The sequence below is a fragment of the Barbus barbus genome (genome assembly GCF_936440315.1).
Source record: "Barbus barbus genome assembly, chromosome: 7".
In the NCBI taxonomy this organism is placed as follows: Eukaryota; Metazoa; Chordata; class Actinopteri; order Cypriniformes; family Cyprinidae; genus Barbus; species Barbus barbus.
Window position 1 is genome coordinate 5,131,732 of NC_136735.1, and position 22,038 is coordinate 5,153,769.

Genomic DNA, 22,038 nt, shown 5'->3' on the forward strand with positions numbered 1-22,038 from the left:
ACTTCCTAACCACTGAAATTTCTTTCTGACCAATGTACAGGCAGCACATGACTCTCTCTGAAGGGGTTATTTCACATGGGCCTAGAATCAAACTGCACACCTCAACCCTCACATTATCAATAATGACAGGCAGGACTAACCTGACCCTGGTCCTGTGTGAAAAGGGAATGTTCATTCAAACCAAAAGTTAATCAAGAGGAAGTGGTCAGGTTCTGGATATGATTGTGTAGGCGTCTAGAAACCAGCCTACATATGAGAAAGAGTGCACAGGAGGACATAGGCATACAGGTTTATACTGCGCTTGATGGTATAACAGAGCTCCAACATCGCCAACAGTCGGTCAATATCACAGCATTACAAACGAAATCTGGAATAGACAGACATAATAGGATCCCCATTTAAAATGAAGTTCCTCCGTGTTCTCTGGATTTGGATGTTTCTATCAGGTAAGCTCTTTATATATCTGTGATTCAGTTTGCTGACTGATGAAAGCATATAAGAGTTTTAAGCGAGGGGGGGGGGCAGCATGCAAGTTTTTCCACAGACCTCAGTCTTTAAAAGCACTAAGCCCTCATTTTCTTCAGGGCCATATTAGGGCTTTCCCACATATAATTATGGGTTACTGCGATATTGAACCCCAGGCCAAGGGCTACTTTTTAAGCAATATTTCTCTTTTGTAAGTCTAAAACGGTATAGGGTTCGCTTAAATTAGCCAGTGGTATACAGTGTGAAATGTCAGGTGAAATGCTAAAATGTTACAGGGATTAAGTACTCGGAAAAACATTTGGTGTGGAAACAATTTTTACTCAAAAATTGCAAACAGTTACAAAACAGTTTGTAACACATTGACGTAAACATGAATTGCAAAATCTAAAATAATATGTTCTTGAATACTCCAATAATCTTTATTTTTTTTAAACACTTATTTTATCTACTTAAAAAAATCATATATTTTATTATGAACAGTGCTTAATTCATTAAAATTCACGTGCTTTAGTGAGGCTAACTTTTACGCATTTAGTTTAATTTAAGTGCTTCAGATAGATAGACAGACAGATAGACAGACAGACAGACAGACAGACAGACAGACAGACAGATAGACAGAAAGATAGATAGATAGACAGACAGACAGACAGACAGACAGACAGACAGACAGACAGACAGATAGACAGATAGACAGATAGATAGATAGATAGATAGATAGATAGATAGATAGATAGATAGATAGATAGATCAAACAGTGATTGAACCATAACACATTGAATGGAGTGAAGACGAGACTATCTTGTTTGTTTGCTTCTGTATTTTTTTACAATACTTACAACAACCAAAGCAGACATGGCAACATTCTATTATCAAACAGGTTGCAATGTGATTGAACTCAGAAATATGCAAATGCTAATTTAGAGTCTAATGACTCTGAGTTAACAATTGTAAGTATGGCAAAACCCAAATGGAGACATGAGTGAAAAACAGCAATAACCTCTAGCTTATTACAGGAGGTCATAAATGTGTGTTAGCCTGATCTCTTTGACCCATGAGTATAGGCAAGTTTGATAGAGAGCCGCAGTCCAGCAAAGTTCAGCTCCAACAATAATGGAAAAACAATGCACCTGCCTGTAGCCTTACCCTGCGTCCCAATGTGCATATCATCCACCCTATCTGCCCTAAATAATACTGAAAATTATATGCACATTGCATATAATGCACATTGTGACAGTAATCCTGAAGACACTGATTAGCTTGTTCAGGTGTGTTTGATTAGGGTTGAAACTAAACTCTGTAGGACAGCAGTTCTCTAGGACTGAACTTGCCTACCCCTGCTCTGACCAAATCATTTCTCCACTGACCGTATATGTCAGTTTAAATCTGTGCTGTAAATAACACCTTTATAGGAAATAAATACAGTAGTTGTGAAGCAATCACACTTCCTATTATAATATTGCCAGACCATAAGTACAGTAAGTGTAACAGTAAGTAACTTTTGCAAATGAATAACTGAAACCAAAGTGTCTTGAAGAGGAACTGACAGTACCAACACAATATTTCCTATAACCCTAACAGACATTTGTTTATGTAACAGAATTTAATTCAACCACTGGTGAAATCAAAGGATACAGTGAAGGAAACATCACAATTACATGTTCCCACGGCTGGGCTTCAACCAATATAAAGTATTTCTGCAGAGATCCATGTGGATACAGAGATATTTTAGTGAAATCTGACCAGTCACCTAAAGGAAGATACACACTGAAGGATCATGGAGCTGGAACCTTCACTGTGAGCATCACTGATCTACAGGAGTCAGACTCTGGGATTTACTGGTGTGCAGTGGAGAGAGTTGGTTCAGACACATTTAAGAAAGTCAAACTGATAGTGTATAAAGGTAAGAATGATGAGCAACATTATGCATTTCATTACACTGCCAGATGCTTAATCGTATATATTCCTAATAGCGATATTGCCTGTGAGACAAGTAATGAAGGGTTGCAGTACTACCATGTTGTTTAACATTAAATAGCAAAATAAGACAGTTTGAAGAGCTATTCTTTAGGCTGACACCAGAAATACAGACATTACTGTAAATTACTCTAAAATTTACAAATAGCCAACACTGGAAATGTGGAAAAAGTGACTCATCGCAGGATGATGGAAACACAAACAAGCACTGAAATGCACTCGACTGAACCAAGACAATCTGTTTTCATATCTTCAACCACTGAGAACAACACACTCTCACTGACATCAACAGGTAGTCAAACCTCTTATTTCATTGCCTGCATTCTATCTTAAGGGTTTACTGATGTTGTTAAGTCCTCTTTTTAAAGGCTTTGTCAAAGAATCTGGTCCAGCAGGCAAAAACACAGGCAAGTTACTACCCCTTTGAATGTATATTGACATTTCACATTTAATGAAAATCACAAATGGTATATCCCAAATGGTTTCTATATAATATACAGGTGCTGGAGACAACAAATCATCCTCAATTGCCCATATATTCCCAGTGCCTTTCTATTATATTCCTTACGCTGCTGCTGGTCTGGCCATTATGGTCATCATGTGTGCAGTTGGACTGGTCACTGTTTGTCAGTGCAGAAAGAGAGTCAAGAAGTCAAGTGTGTAAACATTTAAATACTACATCCAAAACTGTATTCTAAAAACAGCTTAAAAACTGTATTGTTTGCTTTATTTCAGGATGTGTTATTGATAGATCTATATACAATTCCCATCACAGCGAGGAGGTGAGTAGAGCACAGAAACATCATGAGATCTGAGCCACCACAATCACAACTTCTGCTTATACTTTATAAGCCACTTCAACAGCTTATTACCAACAGAACGATGCTTTGTTTATCAGAACACTCCTGGTGACAGACCATACGCCACCATAAAGAAATCCAGTACCAAGTCTAATGATGAGAGCCAATCAGACCCAATCTACCAGAACCTACAGTTCAACACTACCCATGGAGAAGCTGTATATGGAAATCTATCCAATTTGTCTGGACATCAACAGCATTTCTGAACAGTATATGGCAAAAATACCTAGGCAAAAAACATATGTACAGTACAAGATTCAAAAATGTCACTTGGAAATATGATCATGCCATTATTTGTGTAAATAAATATCACTTTTGCATGTAATGTTGCATGTGAAACAACAATGAATGCTACTAAGTTGTTTCATTTTAAATGTGGAAATGTGTAGGGTTATTAAATTATTTAGGCTTACTGCTTACTGCTCCTAAATTTAATGAATCCCTAGACTACATTTATGCATTTAGCAGACGCTTTTATCCAAAGCAACTTACATTGCATTCAAGTTAGTTTTTAATTTTTTTAATCAGCTCTTGCTTTCCCTGGGAATCGAACCCATGACCTTGGCGTTGCTAGCACCATGCTCTAGACTAGCGGTTAGTGTTAAAAAAAAAAAAAAAACACAGTTCCTAATATGTGAAACAAGGGGTTGGAAAACATTATTCATCAATCACACTTACCTGTTCAGATATAGTTTTAAGTTCTGTACTCAGTTCATCATCCTCAACATATAGAGATGAAACTTCATAAACACACATTTTAACATGATATTAAACAATTTCCAAAATTATATTGTGGTTTATGAAACTCAAAACCGGTCATTTTAAATGGAAAGACAGCACACACTGAGTTTAAGTTTTGACGGAAAGGCTATAAAATGACAAGAGAACGTGGGTTATAATAACTATGACTAAGCTTTTAGTAGTAGTAGTATTTATTATTATTATTATGAAAAAAACCATTTGCAACACAAATCGATCCAGGTTTCTTTGTTTTTTCCAGATGAGACTGGGTTTAGTTAACCACAATTACTTTAGTATTATTGTGGCATGTTTATTTATTTTTAGCAATTTAGTAAATACGCGAGAAGTAGACTATGTGATATTAACTGGCCAGTCTTAGATTCAAGGGAAGACTCTGAAATCACTGAAGTGTTTGTACCTTTTTATTAGCACAGGAAATATCGCAATACATTCTGTAAAGACAGTTTTCCCACAGTTGAGTACATGTCACGGTTCCCAGCTTGATCATGTCTGACAGGTCTTCATGTTCCTGCAGTGCTCTGGGGTTGATTTAAGTACTGGTAGAAATAAAAGCGTGTGTATTTTACATCGTACAAAAGTAGAAAGCCTATGTTTTACTTTACTTGCTTGAACTGCATCTTGAATGAGAAGTAAAATGTCAAAACACACGCACACACACACATACATATATATATATATATATATTAGAGCCTACAGGTCCTATTATCAGATGGTACTTGGACCAAACTCTGTGTTTGGTTTTGGTTTGTTTATTTAGTTGGCTTTGGTTTACAAGGGCTGCAATGCATTTAACTAAAGCAGGTGTTTAATAATGCACACTCAAACATGATTAAATAAAATGCAAATACTAAAGCAAGAAAGTTATTTCTTATTATGGTCTGGTTTAGATGATTTTTCAAGACTCAATCCCATAGTTAAGTAGATGTTTTGATGCTGCTGTAAATCACAGACAGATCATTCTCTTGACCCGGCGTAGATCTGTAATCAGAAAACATGTGATCAACATATATACAACGTATTCTGAAGCTGAAAAGATGTTTCAGAACTGCTGTGCAAGGACTGGCTTTTAATGTCTGTAGAAACTGAACTTAGCAGCGTAAACTGGGGTCTTATTTTAAATAGAGGCCACACAAGGTCATAAAGGTAAAGAAATAATACTGTCTCACTTGGCTTCAGTAGCAGGTTTGTGAACTGTAATGCTGGCGTACTGGATCTCATCCTCTTCAGGTTTATTTGTGCCTTTATTTTTTTTGTGATACTGGACAGAAGCGTATAGTATCTTGTCATCATCTCCAGATTCAGAGGCATTTCCCACAGATGTCTGCAATAGAGTGATCATATTATTTCAACTTCTTTTGTTAAAGAAATCTAAAAAAAATAAAAAAATAAAATAAATCAGCTCCTCACATCTAAAAAGTTTTAAAAGTGTCATAATAGGTGACATATCAATTCACATGCAGGCCCATGAAATGTTTGCCACATTAGTATTCTTGCAATTTTATTATTATTATTTATGTAAGATTTAATATTTCTGTGTTTCAGAAATAATGGCATCAGTGATCAACCTTACCTTTTTTGGCTCAGCAGTCTCCTGAGAGCCATTTAAATGATTGTCAGTGTCCTGAGAGTTATTGTTTTTTATCTTCTTCCTGTTGTTAAAGTATGGGCAACTTTTTTTTTAATCAAAGTTTGATATAGTACATTTAATAGCCTAAAACTGTTCTTGCTGCAATTTCATAAATATTTATATTGAAATATCTGTTGCTAAATATACAAATTTACAATGTCACTATAATTTTCTAATAGTCTCTGCTCAGAACTGAAATTATCTGCAAGACAAATTCAGGTTTTTAGGATTTGTCGACCTCGCTGACCTTTTGTGCACAATGATGACGATGATGATGTTGAGAAACAGGATCCCAAATCCAGCTGTAAGTGCAATAATGATATTAATGATATTCCAAGCACCTAAAAGGAAAGGCAATAACAACAATAATTATTTTTATTTTTAAAGTCTTTAAACATAGGGATGATAGATATAGTTAGGGAGTGGATAGATTTCACCCTTAATACATTTAAGCATGATCAGCACAGGAGTGTCTGTTTATAGTGAATACCTTTAATAGAGACTGAAACAGACGCTGATCTCTGAGATCCATGTTGATTCTGAGCCTCACAATAGTAGCGTCCACTGTGATTGGAGTTAAAGCTGGAGATGATGAAACTCTGTCCAGATCCAACAGCTAAGCTTTGATTCTCCTTAAACCAGCTGAAGTTCAGAGCAGGAGGGTTTGAGTCACTGCTGCAGCTCAGAGTCACTGAATCTCCCTCCACTATTTCAGCAGACGGACTGATGGACACCGAGACACTCTTTGGAGGATCTAAAAGTGTAAATATTATTTGGAGTCATTTCTGTTCAGAAATTAGTTCAAGATACCAGTATTGGCGACAAAACAAAGGTTTGGAATTAGATTTTAATAAATGAATTAATGTAAGTGTAATTAGCCCTTTCTTTATCTTTAGCCACATTCCCTGATTTACACTAGGAAGTCTAATACTTGGAGAGAGAGCCACATACATCAAAAAAATAAAATAAAAAAGTCAAAATACATGACTGCCTGTCAATAGACAAAGATGGTGTCGTTACAGCATTGACCAGCAGGGGGCTGAAGGGACCATACTGATCAGCCAAACCTTTCAGCCATCGGTCTGACAGGCAGAGAGTGAATAAGTATCTACTCACACATGACAGTGATGCTGACAGCAGGAGAGGGCAGGTGTTGATGTCCTCTGACGGCGCAGCTGTAACGGCCAGAATCACTGCGCTCTGACTGAAGCTGGAGTGTTTTGCTCTGGATCTTTAAAGCCTGTCCATTTTTGTACCAGATGAATCCGTCTGTCAGACTGCATGTGGTTTCACAGGTCAGATTGACTGTTTTTTTCTCCAGCACCAGCTGTGGTGCCTTTACCTGAAGAGCTGGAGAAACACATCTGTCTAACCAGGACCAAGAAATTAAAGTATTAATAGAAATGAAGGAGTGAAGTTAATTACCAGAAACTTTAAGCTGAATTCCTGGTTGACCAATCCATTTTCCTGTTTCAGTATTAGTTATGAATCTGAAACAATACTCGCTCTCATCATTTTCAGTGATGTTGTGCAGTCTGAGGACGGCTTTGTTTTGTCTGTCTTCAATGTATTCAACCCGGTCTTTATACTCAGGATAATCTTTTAAACTTTTCATATCCCATCTCTTTATCCAGAATGTATCAGTCAATGTATTCTGCTGAGGGTATGTATACGAGCATGACATGTTTACTGTGGATCCTTTAAGAGCACATATTGATTTAGTTTGATAAATCACATTCCAGTCTTCTCCAAAAACTCCTGCAACACAAAACACAGAGCAGCAAAGCTTGAATTATTTGCACATATAGCTAAATAATAAACAGAAGTGATTACACTGACACCGAACTGTCCAAACTGAGCACATCGACCATTTAAAGGTGCTGAATTTAAAGTGATTTCAGACATTTTGCCAACATAACCACACACACTCTGTCTAAAGCCCCGCCCTCTATATATCAGCCAACCCAAAGTCAGTGAGAATGATTGACAGGCTGGTATTTCTGAGAGTGTTTCTGATTGGTGGGCCGTTCCCATGTCTGATGAAATGTAGAATTGACATTTAATGCATATTAAAAAAAAACTGTAAGCAAAACTGTAAAAATGATGACTCACCAGGGGCCATCAGCAGAAAGATTAGAGGAAAAGCAAGGATCATTCTGACCTTCATCACCACAAGAACCTTCAAAGACCTAAAACAGAAGATTATAGTTAAGCACAATATACTTAGTACAATATCCATGTTTAGTACAATGTAACAGTTCTGCTGCTCAGAAACTTGCTGTTTTGCTGACTCACTAACACTCAAACGTCTAATGAAATCATTTAGCAGTTTTAACATGAAGGTGTTAAAACTGCTAAACTGCAATCACGCATATTAAGAGTTCATCTTAAAAACTCATATTCATTACAGTATTAAATGTCTACAGGTTTGCAAATTAAATGAATTGGTGTCTCCTGAACTTATTTACCAAACTTCATTCATACACCAATGGTGATGTTATACACGTCTTCTCACTCACTCACATCAGAATTAACAAAATATATCTAATTGTTTTTTCTAAACTTTATACTGTGCCAATAACGTCAAAACAGTGGCAGATGTTCGAAATTGATCTGAACCTCATGTGATCAGTGTTTTTAAATTAGTTACTTCCTGGATCATTTTTCTGGATGTCATGTTATTTTTAAAGAAACAATATTTTTTCACATAATTCATCTGATCTGACCATCTGTTGTTTAAAAAAGGCTTTATCCTCAGCGGGGACAAACAGTAAGGATGTCATATGGGGCTCCACTAAGGTCCTGTATGGTATAACTATATCTACGGTACTCAACTATAAGACCCATAAACACAGACATTTATTCTTACATCATTTTCTCTTCTTTCACATCCCACATTTTGCGCACTCTTTATCAAATAAACTCTCTTACCTTGTTCTCAGTAGCTTTCTTCACCGGCGCCCAAAGAGCAAATGATGAGTTTGAAGACAGAAAAGACGTATTAAGCAGAATTGGTGGTGGTTATAACACTTCCTCTTTTTATTAAAATGAGTCTTAATATTCATTATTATGATGTTACTTTATCTGTAGAAATTAAATCAAAATTGAAAAGACTTGGTCAAAAACATTCATTTCCAACTGATTACCAAATGCTACTTTCAGACAGCATTTTATGTTTCACCTCATCTGTCATGGAATCCAAGGCCAGAGCTGCCAACTCTCATGCGTTTAGCTCAATACTTACACAACCGCCACTGTTCTCACGCTCTCGTGTCACACGTCCATTTTCTCACGCAGTGAAAAGCACCCTAAAATGAAAGCAAGAGGAAATGATAGATGAATGACACCGATGTACAAGCACCAAACACTGATTGTAAGCCTAAACTTCACAAAAACTATAAACCGGTTCTTCAAATCTGATTGGTTAATCACAATGTTGTTCCAGGGTCAACAAAGGTGTTGATCCAGTAACATGTTGTACTTGGTGAAATCATGCTCATAGTGATACAGATTTGGCAACCTCTTTAGTGTGTATTTGTGTTAATTCATTGAGCATTGAGCAGTGTATCCAATCACAGATGTGTCTGTTGATTTCTTGAACAGCTGATTGGCCACTGCATTGAAGTTAGTCAGAATTTACTCACTACTCAAAACCCCAGAATGTTTTTAACACTACAGAGGTCTGCATGCTCGTGATTCCTCTCATTGTAACAATGTTTATACACAATGTAAGCAAGAGGTTCATTGTATAGTGTAGAGAGCTGTAATGCTTATAACAACTTTGTGAGATCGGGATAAATCAAAGTGAGTGATAGTTGTTTTTAGTGATTATAAAGGAAGCGCTCTTTCCTAATCCATTTAAAATGTGAGTAAAAGTTGGGATTTATTTTTGTTTTTTGTGCTGCTAAAAGGACCAATGGCCACACAGCAAAATTTCAGGAGTGACATCTAAATCCCTCATCTCTCATATAAATGCAAGATTTCACTTTCTAAATGGCAATAATTGGCATAAGTGATAACCACAGCAAGAGATAGGAGAAAATTTATTTTATCAAAATATTTTTGAAATGCGGTGCATTGCTTATTCTCATTGTGGTCAAAAGTTATTTGTTTTGTAGTATTATTTTACATAAGTCTATGATAAAAACACAGCACCAGTCCTCATATCACTCACTAGCATGTCTAGTTGTCAGACAAGTATTTTTATTTATTTTTTTACAAAATAACACTGTTGGCAGCCCTGCAAAAGCACTGGATTTTGTGATATCATAAGCAATGAAGGATACATCCAAAAGTCAATCAGATGAATGAAGGTATCTCAGTGGACATGAAAAGAAGAGAAGAAGTGAACATGCATCATAAATAAGACGTCGTGTTGAACCTCCACGCACTCTCAGAAAAAAAAGATACTATGTATGAACACTCATACCTTAGCTTTCTTCACCAGTACCCAATAAAGTGCAAACAGTGCCTCTTAAGACAGAACAGACGTGTTATGATAACACGCGTTACAGAGCTTTTAGTCAGCAAGTTACAAATCCAGGGGCCTGTACCATGAAACCGGTTTAGCTGGCAAGCCAGGTAAGTTTCAGTTTAGTTTGCGCCAACTCTGGGTTTTAGGTACCATGAAAGTGGTTTGGCTTTTAGCAGTGTTCATTGCCATAGTAATGTAGCGTTTGGACCAATCAGACACATTTATTAATTATATTTAATAATGAAACCCTCTCATTCCACAAACAATCTGTGAGGGTCTATGGACCCTTTCCCCGAGAGAGCACTCAGTTACCAGGGAAACCATCTGATAAGACTGCTTTATTGCTCAAAAGTATGTGAGATGCAAAGTGCAGTAAGAACAGACCCTTCTGAAACCCATGCAACGCCTATAAAAACAGAACTTGTCTCCTTTTACTCATTGACAAACCTTTCTACGAATAAACATGCATCCCAGGACATTGTGTGTATGATTTTAACTGTCTTGTATAGTGTTCCTTGCATTGTATTTTGTTGTATGCCAACATATAGAGCCGTGTGCTATCTCCCTATCTTGACCACAAAGAGTCAGACTAACACCACTGGAGTTCGTCTTCACTCAACCCTGGAATTCACCATCATGGAAATGCCCTTGATCAGAAATTTCTCTCTCCCCGCTCCTGGCAGCCTCTGCATCTTCATTTCCGGATTGCAGCCTGCAGTTCCACTGCAGCCCACAAGGCCAGTAGGCCCCATGCTTATCTACTAGAGAAAGGACTCTCTCAACCCCAATAGAGTCAAGAACAACTTCGGACTTTCAAGAAATTGTAACTTCGGCCATCGAATGGAACCATCCAGACTTTCTGCAGAGGCTTCACGAGACTCTCGTTCCACAGTCAAATGCAAGTATTGTTCCTTTCACCACACTGACTCTCTCACAAGAAGTGAATCACAGTTTCAAGAGCTGATAAAATGTAAAAACTGTAACTTGAATGCAATGTAAGTCGCTTTGGATAAAAGCCTCTGCTAAATGCATAAGTGTAAATGTAAATGTAAGGCATGTGATTGGCTGCTCATTATTGATGTCGCACATTTATGTGCACGCGCTCCATTAACTCAGGATCAAGCCTGATTTGACAAATAAAGCTGATGATCAGCTTCATGGTACCAACAAAGCCGGATTGGACTGGTTTGGTTTTGTCAACTCAAAACTAATCCTGTAACCCTGAGTTTGTTCATCTACCATCATGGTACAGGCCCCAGGTTGGCTTTATCGGGTTTTGTCAACTCAAAACTTACTCTGCAACTCTGAGTTTGCTCATCTCGCTTCGTGATACAGGCCATGGAGAACCGCAGCCCTGCAAAGTTTTGCTTCAACCCTAATCAAACACACCTGAACAAGCTAATCAAGGTCTGAAGGGTTACTAGAAAGCTACATGCAGGTGAGTTTTAATTAAGGTTTGAGCTGAACTCTGCAGGGCTGAGGCTCGAGTTTGCCACCTCTGCTCTATGGAGAACGGCAGACATGATTACGACTCAAGACAAACTTGAATCTGCCACCAAGCAAATTCAATGAACTTTTGCATTGCAGTTTTTATTTATTTTGTGTGTGTGTGTGTGTGGACAATGGAGGGTATTTACAGTCTTAAAATATATGGAAATTGTAATTATAAAGTTTAAAGCAAATTAATCTGTGTGAACTGAACCGCGAAATTGCCATATCTGTAAATTTAATAACATTTAGTAAATTTATATGTTTGAGTGGAAAATAAGGACTGGACTAATAGGAAAGTATATAAATGTGCACAGATGTTGCTCAAAGTTACTCTATTTCATGAACTGAAATTAACCTATTTAGTATTAAATTTAATATTTTTTATTTTATTATATCACAATTGAACGTAGACGTGAAAGGGTGCAGTGGGGTGAAGTCAGGACACGTGAGTTAACGTTATTAACCCTTAATCTGACCCCAATAGAAGTTTCCTTTATTTTTTTAAAAGTATTCCCTTCATCTCAGGGGCTTGAGACTCTGTGACTTTTCCTAAATAATCTATCTAAACATGCACAAAAAATCTGGGCTTGATTTGGTTGTTCTAAAGGCGTGTTAAAAAAAATACCGTTAAGGTTGCTGGGGTCTGATTGACTCCACATTGAAAATGAATGGGAAAAGTGAAAAAAAAAAATATATATATATTTTTTTTTTTTTCATTTGTCCAAAAAAAGTAGTAAACCCAGTATAAATCTGAAATGTTTTAAATTTTTATAAAGGCCTGGATCTAGAGCACAATGCAAATTGGAACGAACATTCTATCTCATGTGCACACACACACACACACACACACACACACACACGTTTGTGTGACTGCAATAGAGTGGATTTTAATAGAAATTGGCATATGAAAATCAACAAATCTGGCATAAATCTGAAAATTTCCACTCATAAATGAAGGACTGGAGCACAAATGCAACAAGCATGTTCACACACACACACACACACACACAGACAGAGGGTATTTTTTAGATTTTGTCAAATAAAATGCACAGAAAATAAATGCATAACAATGTGAAGGGGTAGACATAACACAAACACACAGAGAGAGAGAGAGAGAGACATTTCTGCAAATGTATGTAACATAATTTGTCAAATCAGACAATTCAAAAAACAACAAATTCTAACCTTTGACAAAAATATTGATTTTTTTATATATATTAGAATGTTTAAATAAATATTCACAAAATATATATCATAAAGTTGCGAGGAGAAGTTGAAACATGAAGAAAAATTGACTAGAAACTGAATGAGTCCCTATGGACCTCTGCTGGATATGTGTGGTCATTGCACATTCTTTCTTTAACTGTAATTCCTAAAGTTTTTCTTCTAACCTGCAGATGGCAGTATTCTATCCCAAACACATGGGTCAATATCTAGAAACCTTTTATATTTCATTTAGGTAATAATTTTGTCACAGATCACTAAGAGAACACACCGTGTAAACAGGGGTCTGGGTCCAAATGCAGATCTTTATTAACTTAAAGACAAAGTAGAAACCACAACGGAAACAAACACAGATGTAAGAATCTGAAAACAGGCTCAAAACAGAAACAGGGATATGACACAAATACAGCAACTTAGTGCTTGCCTCAGTACACACATAAACAACTAATAATCAGCCCAGAGAGACGTGGGGAAGGAGTATAAGATACAGCTGTGTGTGTGTGTGGGTGTGTGTGAGTAGGTGCACAGGTGTGTGGAGTTAAGGTAAAGGAGTCCCGGAGGATGGGCGATGGTGACCTCTGGTGGTGAGAGGGAGAAACACAGGGCCCGGACCCCTGACACATTTAAGAGATTTTTTCATTAAAAAAAATAATTTTTCATAAGCCAATTAATGGCGCAGTTTAGTAATTGTGCAGTAAATAGGTAAAAAAAAAAATAATAATCATGTCATCATGTGACACACACCAGCACTTCTGTTTAATTTATATTTTCATTTTTATTCAAAACATTCCCAAAACACATTATATCATGAAATACCTTGATTCTCGCCTTTATAGATTATGTTAGATCTATGGGTGAAGGTCAAAGTAATGTAATCTATTAACTATGCATAAAAAACTGTCTGTTTACTTCATTAACAGATATGGGTGTCATGCCATTACACATTTTTAATATGACTGACTTTATATTTAATGTTAATTTAACATTTAAACTTAATGTGAATAAAAACATGGTAAGTTAGGCCACTAATCATAACATTTTCATTGTACAGAAGGATAGCAAAGAACATTTAAATTATCAAAGAACTTTTTCACTGACAGTCAAGCACTCTCAAAAACTATCATTATAATCTCTGAAGCTGTTTACACTATGAAATTAATATCTTACTTACAGACACACATTGCACTTTGGTGTTTCTTACGAGAGAAATCAGCAAGAAAGAGGTATTCAGTCAGCGAGCAGTGAAGAAAACAGTCAATTTAGCGATGACTCATCTGAACGCCTCTGATTGGTCATTGCATTCATATAAGCTCAACAGAATCGTGTGTGATTGGTTATAATGCAGTGCTGTACAAACACATCTGTCTCTGGCTCAGCTCCAGCGAAAGCAGATTTGAATTTAGCAGCTGATGCTGTGATGCACTGAACGTACTCGTGCAAACATACAAAATAAAATTCACAAACATATACAATTCTGATAAGAAAGATGCATGCTTTAGTTGTGTATATATGTAGCCTATATGCAAGAGATTTCATATGTGGATGTGCGTGAACTTTTTAGTGCAAAGGGAAGCAGCTGATCACTGAGCATATAATATGAACACTTATAACAACCATATTAATCAGAGAAATAAAGAAGAAATAAGAGAGTATCCGGGATGGGGGACTAAATACTGCAACAGTTACCTTAAAAAAGCAGACAAACTAGAAGCATTATAAAGAAATGTAATACTTAATCAATGTTATAATATGTAGGATCCTGAGCTTCAGGTTTGTCTGTGTTTTCACAGGATCTCTTCATATTCTAGAGAAGAAGTGAACATATTCATCACTAATAAGATCTGATGTTAAACATCCACATGATAAACAGCAACAGCAGAGGAACTCACATCCAGTGTGTCGTATTCAGAACATCTGGACTTGGGCTCAAGGCTCATGTAGGCGTCCTCAGGAGACTCCAGCTGACGACACACAATGATGAGAGATTCATTCTCCCTCCAGAACTGACAGACACAGATGAGAAGATACACGAGCAGATTTACTCACCGTCTTATTGTGTCCTGATCCTCCGTGCTGTTGCTCTGCTGATGGAGTCGCTCGTTTCCTGAGAGAAAAGAAGAAATCCGCGTGAACACAAACTGACTCTGAATCTTTCTGACGGTCCAGACACAGAGTCTCCTTCACCTTCTGATCAACAGCCCGAAGAAGACCAGCAGCATCACAGACGTCAAGACAACAGCTGCAGTGATTCCCACTGTGACCCTGATCAGAGATGAGCTGCTTTCTTCAGCCGAGCAGACGAGAGGAAGAAGAACTGTTACTCTTTATATACAGACAATGAGCTCACTGAGATCCACAGAGATGATCCTCACCTTTAATAGAGACTGAAACAGACTCTGATCTCTGAGATCCATATTGATTCTGAGCCTCACAATAGTAGCGTCCACTGTGTCTGGAGTTAAATCTGGAGATGATGAAACTCTGTCCAGATCCAACAGCTAAGCTTTGATTCTCCTTAAACCAGTTGAAGTTCAGAGCAGGAGGGTTTGAGTCACTGCTGCAGCTCAGAGTCACTGAATCTCCCTCCACTATTTCAGCAGACGGACTGATGGACACCGAGACGCTCTTTGGAGGATCTGAAAGTGTAAATATTATTTGGAGTAATTTCTAATCAGAAATCAATTCAAGATACCAGTATTGGCCACAAAACAACAATTTGGAGTTAGATTTTAAATGTTATTGTAAGTGTAATTAGCCATTTTGCTGCCATTTTTCTTAAGTCTACCTGAAGAAAGCTACATACATCAATTTTCCAAAAAAATTTAAATAAATAAATCTATACTACAATGAAATATTTGCAATATCCATCTATTTTGTCAGAATGCATAACAAACTTTGAATGGCTGTGAATGGAGAAAGATGCTCTTTGCAGGCAGGTGGTGTAGTTACAGCATTGACCAGCAGGAGGCTGAAGAGCCCATACTGACCAACACTTTAGCCATCAGTTTGACAGGCAGAGAGTGACTGAATATCTACCCAGCAAACAAAATTATGTTTTGATAACATTCCCATTAAGTTAAGAAAATTTTATTTTTTTTATATATTTTAAACATTTAAATCATTTTTGATGTATTAAAGTTTTTATAGGTTTATGTAAAAAATTAGAGGAACATTTGAATTTATCATTTGTAAAAACCACACCACTTATGGAGATAGAGAGAGATGAAAAGCCACACTAACACAGAGAACCTGCAAACTCCATCTCTGCTCAGCTGGGGTTCGGAGGACCTTCTCACAGTGCTACCCACTGAGCCACTGTGCCAGCTTATGACTACAGTATGTTAATATTTGTTCAAACGAGGAAAATGGATCAAATCTAAGCAAATAATTTATAATTAATAAATAAAAATTAAAAGACATTTTTCCAGAGTATAAAAGTGCATTAAATATTTATTACAAAAATAAGACCTTACTTTAAAATGTATATTTTCCTGTAGCAGAACACTAAACTGTGCATGAGTTAATGAGAATGTTATCAAAACAGTACATTTTCATTACCTGGGATGAAGTCAGTGTATATAAAATATGCAGTCATTGTTTATTCCTTATGAATGTCTTACAAACAAATAGTAAAGTTTAAAAATGTTAGATGAACGTCAAACTAAACCGTTTGAATGATGTTGAAATAACGTTTTTGTGCTAACGTTTGGAGAAGATTTTTTAAATACCAGATCACTTTAAACAAACATTCTATTAACATTACTGGAAGAACGTTCTTTCTGGCTAATGTTCTGAGAATGTATCCTGTTACAAAGCTAAAGGTTCTAACCTATAATAAACATTATAACATCATGATTTTCTATAAAGCTGATTTGTACTGTGAAAGCACAGAACAAAAAAAAACAAAAAACAGAACATTTCTTTAAAAAATACGCTAACATTCAGCAACTATTAATAACATCCTAAAAATGTTCTAAAAATGTTTTGACATTCATTAAGTACAAATACATATTTAAGTAAATACAAATAATGTCATAAGGATGTTTGAAGGACTTTTTTCTCAGTCTTATGAGAATGTTCAAAAAGTAAAAACAATGGATGTTCCATGAACGTTGTACATAGAATGTTGTCATGATGATATTATTATTTGCTGAATGTTTTCATAATGCTGTCATAAAATATTATGATTATGTTGTTGTAAGAACATTTTCTCCCAAAATAATGAGACCGTAATTCGCATAACACTAAGAATATTTGCTAAATATAATCTTAAGAACGTTTTGTACAAACATTTACAGAACTTTAGTGAAAGTTATCGGAAAGTTCCCTATTAGCTGGGTGCTCACACATGACAGTGATGTTGACAGCAGGAGAGGGCAGGTGTTGATGTCCTCTGACGGCGCAGCTGTAACGGCCAGAATCACTGCGCTCTGACTGAAGCTGGAGTGTTTTGCTCTGGATCTTTAAAGCCTGTCCATTTTTGTACCAGATGAATCCGTCTGTCAGACTGCATGTGGTTTCACAGGTCAGATTGACTGTTTCTTTCTCCAGAACCAGCGGTGGTGCCTTTACCTGAAGAGCTGGAGAAACACATCTGTCTAACCAGGACCAAGAAATTAAAGTATTAATAGAAATGAAGGAGTGAAGTGAATTACCAGAAACTTTAAGCTGAATTCCTGGTTGACCAATCCATTTTCCTGTTTCAGTATTAGTTATTAATCTGAAAATATACTCGCTCTCATCATTTTCAGTGATGTTGTGCAGTCTGAGGACGGCGGTTTTGTTTTTTCTGTCTTCAATGTATTCAACCCGGTCTTTATATTCAGGATATTCTTTTAAACTTTTCATATCCCATCTCTTTATCCAGAATGTATCATTCAATTTATACTGCTGAGGGTATATATACGAGCATGCCATGTTTACTGTGGATCCTTTAGGAGCACATATTGATTTAGTTTCATAAATCACATTCCAGTCTTCTCCAAAAACTCCTGCAACACAAAACACAGAGCAGCAAAGCTTGAATTATTTGTACTTGTAGCTAAATAATGTGTGACCCTGGAGAGCCAAACCAGTCTTAAGTCGCTGGGGTATATCTGCAGCAATAGCTAAAAATACATTGTATGGGTCAAAATTAGGGGTGGGAGAAAAAATCGATTCATCTAACCATGCGTTCACACCGCCGCCAGCGAGAGCGTCAAAGTGACCGGAAGTCATTCATTTTCAATGTTTTTTTTGTTTTTGTTTTTTTTTTATTTGAACAATATCAATTTACAAACTCAAATAGGGAACAATAAAACGCCTATTACAAAAGATATACTTTTCCAATCATATCACCACCATACATAAATGTCCATGTGTATATCTCTGCATACAATAACAACAAACAAAACAAAACATTCTTTAAACCTTACAGGGGGGTTGCAAGGAGAGAAACAAAATAAAGAAATAAATACAGGTGCAAAGTCTTACCAAACTTAAAAGGAAAGAGACTCATACATAGTTTTGTACAATTCCTCAAGGGATTGATTATCTTTGGAGAAATGTTTTAAAGATTCTAAGTATTTTTTACATTCATTTTTAAAGTAATTTAAAAAGGGTTTACTATTATTCCACTTACTTTTGTGTACATGATATTTACCCATTGTAATAATAATGTTTAACATGAATGACATCTTTTTCGAAAGACCATCTGCATAAACCAAAACCTGAAACAAATTTAGTGATGGAATATCAGTTTTGATATCAATATTTAACCAACTGAAAATATCCTGCCAGAATTTCAGTGTTACTGGACAAGAAAAAAATAAATGTTCAATGGTTTCAGGCTCTTCTAAACAAAAAACACAGGGATCTACCTCAAAACTGAATATTTTGCGTAAAATTTCATATCCTTCATATTAGGTAAAATTGGCCATTTAAGATAATTACAGAATTAGTTTTTAAACATTTCATTTTCAAATTGTTTTAATTTTGAAGGTGTATTGAAATCTGAAAATAACTTACATTTTAATGCATTCCCTATTACTTTGTTATTACATTTTTTGTCTATATACTATATTGTCTATATACTATAAATAATATATACTTCTCCAATCTTTACCTGGGGCAGTTTAACAGATACCTTCGAATATGTGAGAGTGTTTTGTATTAATTGTTTTAAAGCAAGAGGGATGGCTTTGCACAATGAATTAAATTCTCTATAGGAACATTTTATCTCAAATTTCTCCATGAATGCATTATGCTGAATAATTTGACCTGTTTCATCTAAAAGATCTACAACATATAAAACATTTTTTTCATACCACTCTTTTTTGAATACTGTCTTTCTATTTATTCTAATGGTTCTGTTATTCCACAATGTAGAACAATGCGGTGAAACATTTTGGGTGAATATCATTTTCCAATAAAACTAAATCTGTTTGTGGAATTTTGAAAGTTTAATTGGCAATTTGGAAACCTCAAAATCACATTTCAGCAAAAAATCTAATCCTCCAACTTTCTCGAATACAGACTTTGGTATATGAAACCACAATGAGTTAGGCTGTCCTAAATACATTTTAATCCAATTCAGTTTAAGTACACCAACCATTGCTTCAAATTCAGAGGCTTTCAGACCTCCATTTTTATATTCTTTAATCATCTGAGATTTTTTTATATAATGAGTTTTGTTTTTCCATATAAAATTAAACAAAATAGAGTTGACCTTTTTTATCAGCAGAGGAGAAACATACAAAGATGGGCAAATAAGTTTAGATATGCCTTCTGCTTTGGTCAAAATTATTCTGCCCATAATAGACAGATCTCTCATAAGCCAATGATTAAGGGATTTTTTCATACTATCAATTCTCTCTTCTATATTTACTAATTCTCTCGTGTGTATTTCTTTAAACATTCTTAGACCTAAGTATTTCACTTCAGATTTAACAGGAATGGATAAACCTGTTATTTTTTCTATATTTTCTAGATTCTATATTTTCTTCATTACATGAAAACAGAGGAAAAAGTTCACATTTTTGTAGGTTTAGGCATAAGCCTGATGCTCCAGGAAAAACTGAAATAATATTCAGAGCTTTTTTAACTACAGATTTATCTTTTAAAAATATTACTGTATCATCAGCAAATTGACTAATTCGATATTCATAATCAGAAATGGTTATTCCTTTTAATTGAGGATGGTTGACAACTAAATAACCTAACATTTGAGTACATAGTATAAACAGTTTTGGAGAGATTGGACAACCTTGTCTAATTCCAAGCAAAATTTCAATTCTAGGAGTCTGGATTAAGGGATATATAACTATAGATGTTGTTATAGAACATTTTAATAACCTTACAAAACCCTTCCCCAAAACCAAACATTCTAAGCGTCGTAAATATAAATTCATGTTCAACAGTGTCAAACGCTTTAAAAAAATCTATAAACAAAATTAAGCTTTCTGATTGTATCAGTGATTGATAATCGATCATATCCAAGATTAATCTAATATGGTTTTGAATATATCTTCCCTTGATGAATGCTGATTGATATTCCTCTACAAGTTTCCCAAGTACCAATTTAAGACGATTAGCATACACCAGGGCAAGTAATTTATAATCTGTACATAACAAAGTTATTGGTCTCCAATTATCTAATGATAACAATTGTTTTTTAGGTTTAGGTAGCAAGGTTATTAAACCTGTTTTCATAGTAGGTGATAAACTTCTTTCCTGAATGCATTCTAAAAATGCATTATATAATAACTTCCGAATATCTTTCCAAAAATGTTTAAAAAATTCAGTAGTTAAACCATCAATACCTGGTGATTTACCATTACTCGTTTGTTTTAAAGCTATATCCATTTCCTCTAAAGTCAGCTCATCATCAATTAAGATTTTGTCTTCCTCATTCAGTTTATGTATTTTATCTCTTATAATCTCAAATAAAGAATCACACTCAGCTTTATTATAATTGGATTTATAAAGATTAGAATAGAAGAGCAAAATTTCATTTTGAATTACATCTTGATCATCTATTATATTTTCATTAATCTTAAGATTATTAATCTTTTTCTTTGTTTGCCTTTGTTTTTCAAGTCCAAAAAAATATGATGAACTTTTCTCTCCCCCTTCAATCCATCACGCTCTCGATCGAATATATGCTCCTTTTGTTTTTTCTGAGTATAATTCATCTAGTTGAGAATGCAGTGACTGTAATTTTGCTGAATTTTCTAGTGATTCTTGTGCATTTACAACCAACGAGTTTATTTCTCCAATGAAATCCCTTTGTTTCTGTTTTCTCCTCACTGACAAAAATTTACCTGTATCAATTGCTATTTGTTTAACCTTAAATTTAAACCATTCCCATTTTTTAAATTAGACATATCTAGTTTATCAATCTCTTCAATGAGAGCCAACACTTGTTGGTAAAATCTATCATTCATTAAAAAGTCATTATTAAACTTCCAAATATTAGGAGAAATTTGAGATTTCTTAAGGACTGATAAAGACAAAGTAACAGTGATCTGTAAGTGGAGCTGCAGTAATTTTACATTCCGAGACAATTTTACATAGCTCACAAGAAATAAACCAATAATCTAATCTTGAACATTGTCCATTTCCTGTGGGATTAATTTTCAATGTGAGCCTGCTAGAGCGGCACGGCGCGTGTTGGGCGGTGAGGGCGTCGAGGAGAGTTGAAGTCAGGTCAACTTTATGGTAATGAGCTATGACGCGGTTGGGCGGCAACCAATCGGAATGTAGAAGTCCTCGCTTGAGAGGGTTCCAGAGAACGCAGTCCTGTAAACTTTGGTTCCGACCACATTAGTTCCCAAGCATTTTCATGCTAGAACGCTTGTTTTTCAGCGGAAATATAAGTAATTTGCTCAAAACAACACCGATTTGACCAATTGCATTTAGGTTACACTTCAACCAGGACAGTTTGGAATGTAGGCTGCACACAAATTCATGTTAATTAAAGACCTAGGCTAGTAAAGGCTAGTTCACACTACAGGATTTTAAGACCGATTTAAGCCCGATTTGCAAGTTAACGAGGTCGCCGACAGGTCGGGCTGTAATCGGGGGGAAATCAGCGGGTGATCGGCGCTTCGCGATCTTTATGTGTGAACTACACAACGATGCATCAAAGACGCTCGCTGACA

At 35.8% G+C, this 22,038-nt stretch overlaps 2 protein-coding genes across 2 annotated transcripts in view; one reads left to right on the plus strand and one right to left on the minus strand.

Moving 5' to 3' along the window:
• The first annotated feature begins 246 nt into the window (after nucleotides 1-246).
• LOC306872144 (CMRF35-like molecule 9) lies at nucleotides 247-4,101 on the plus strand. The gene is made up of 7 exons (XM_079420566.1): nucleotides 247-446; nucleotides 2,084-2,386; nucleotides 2,609-2,752; nucleotides 2,829-2,867; nucleotides 2,961-3,116; nucleotides 3,196-3,242; nucleotides 3,359-4,101. The coding sequence occupies exons 1-7, from the start codon at nucleotides 404-406 to the stop codon at nucleotides 3,524-3,526; spliced, it is 900 nt and encodes a 299-aa protein (XP_079276692.1). The 5' UTR covers nucleotides 247-403; the 3' UTR covers nucleotides 3,527-4,101.
• Nucleotides 4,102-15,055: 10,954 nt separating this feature from the next.
• The window catches only part of LOC306872293 (B-cell receptor CD22-like), a gene marked incomplete at its 5' end in the record, with an annotated part of 30,440 nt that continues 23,457 nt past the window's right edge, over nucleotides 15,056-22,038 (minus strand). Inside the window, one exon of the mRNA XM_079420800.1 lies at nucleotides 15,056-15,182. Within this exon, the coding sequence (XP_079276926.1) occupies nucleotides 15,079-15,182 (104 nt within the window). The 3' untranslated portion in view covers nucleotides 15,056-15,078. The remainder of the gene's footprint in view (nucleotides 15,183-22,038) is intronic.

What these genes read in the sequence shown, in the direction of transcription:
- LOC306872144 (XM_079420566.1), top strand. Translation starts at nt 404, where the DNA reads ATGAAGTTCCTCCGTGTTCTCTGGATTTGGATGTTTCTATCAG. An exon ending in TCCAGCAGGCAAAAACACAG is followed by an intron (nt 2,868 to 2,960) that starts GCAAGTTACTAC and finishes TATAATATACAG; the next exon opens with GTGCTGGAGACAACAAATCA. An exon ending in ATTCCCATCACAGCGAGGAG is followed by an intron (nt 3,243 to 3,358) that starts GTGAGTAGAGCA and finishes TTTGTTTATCAG; the next exon opens with AACACTCCTGGTGACAGACC.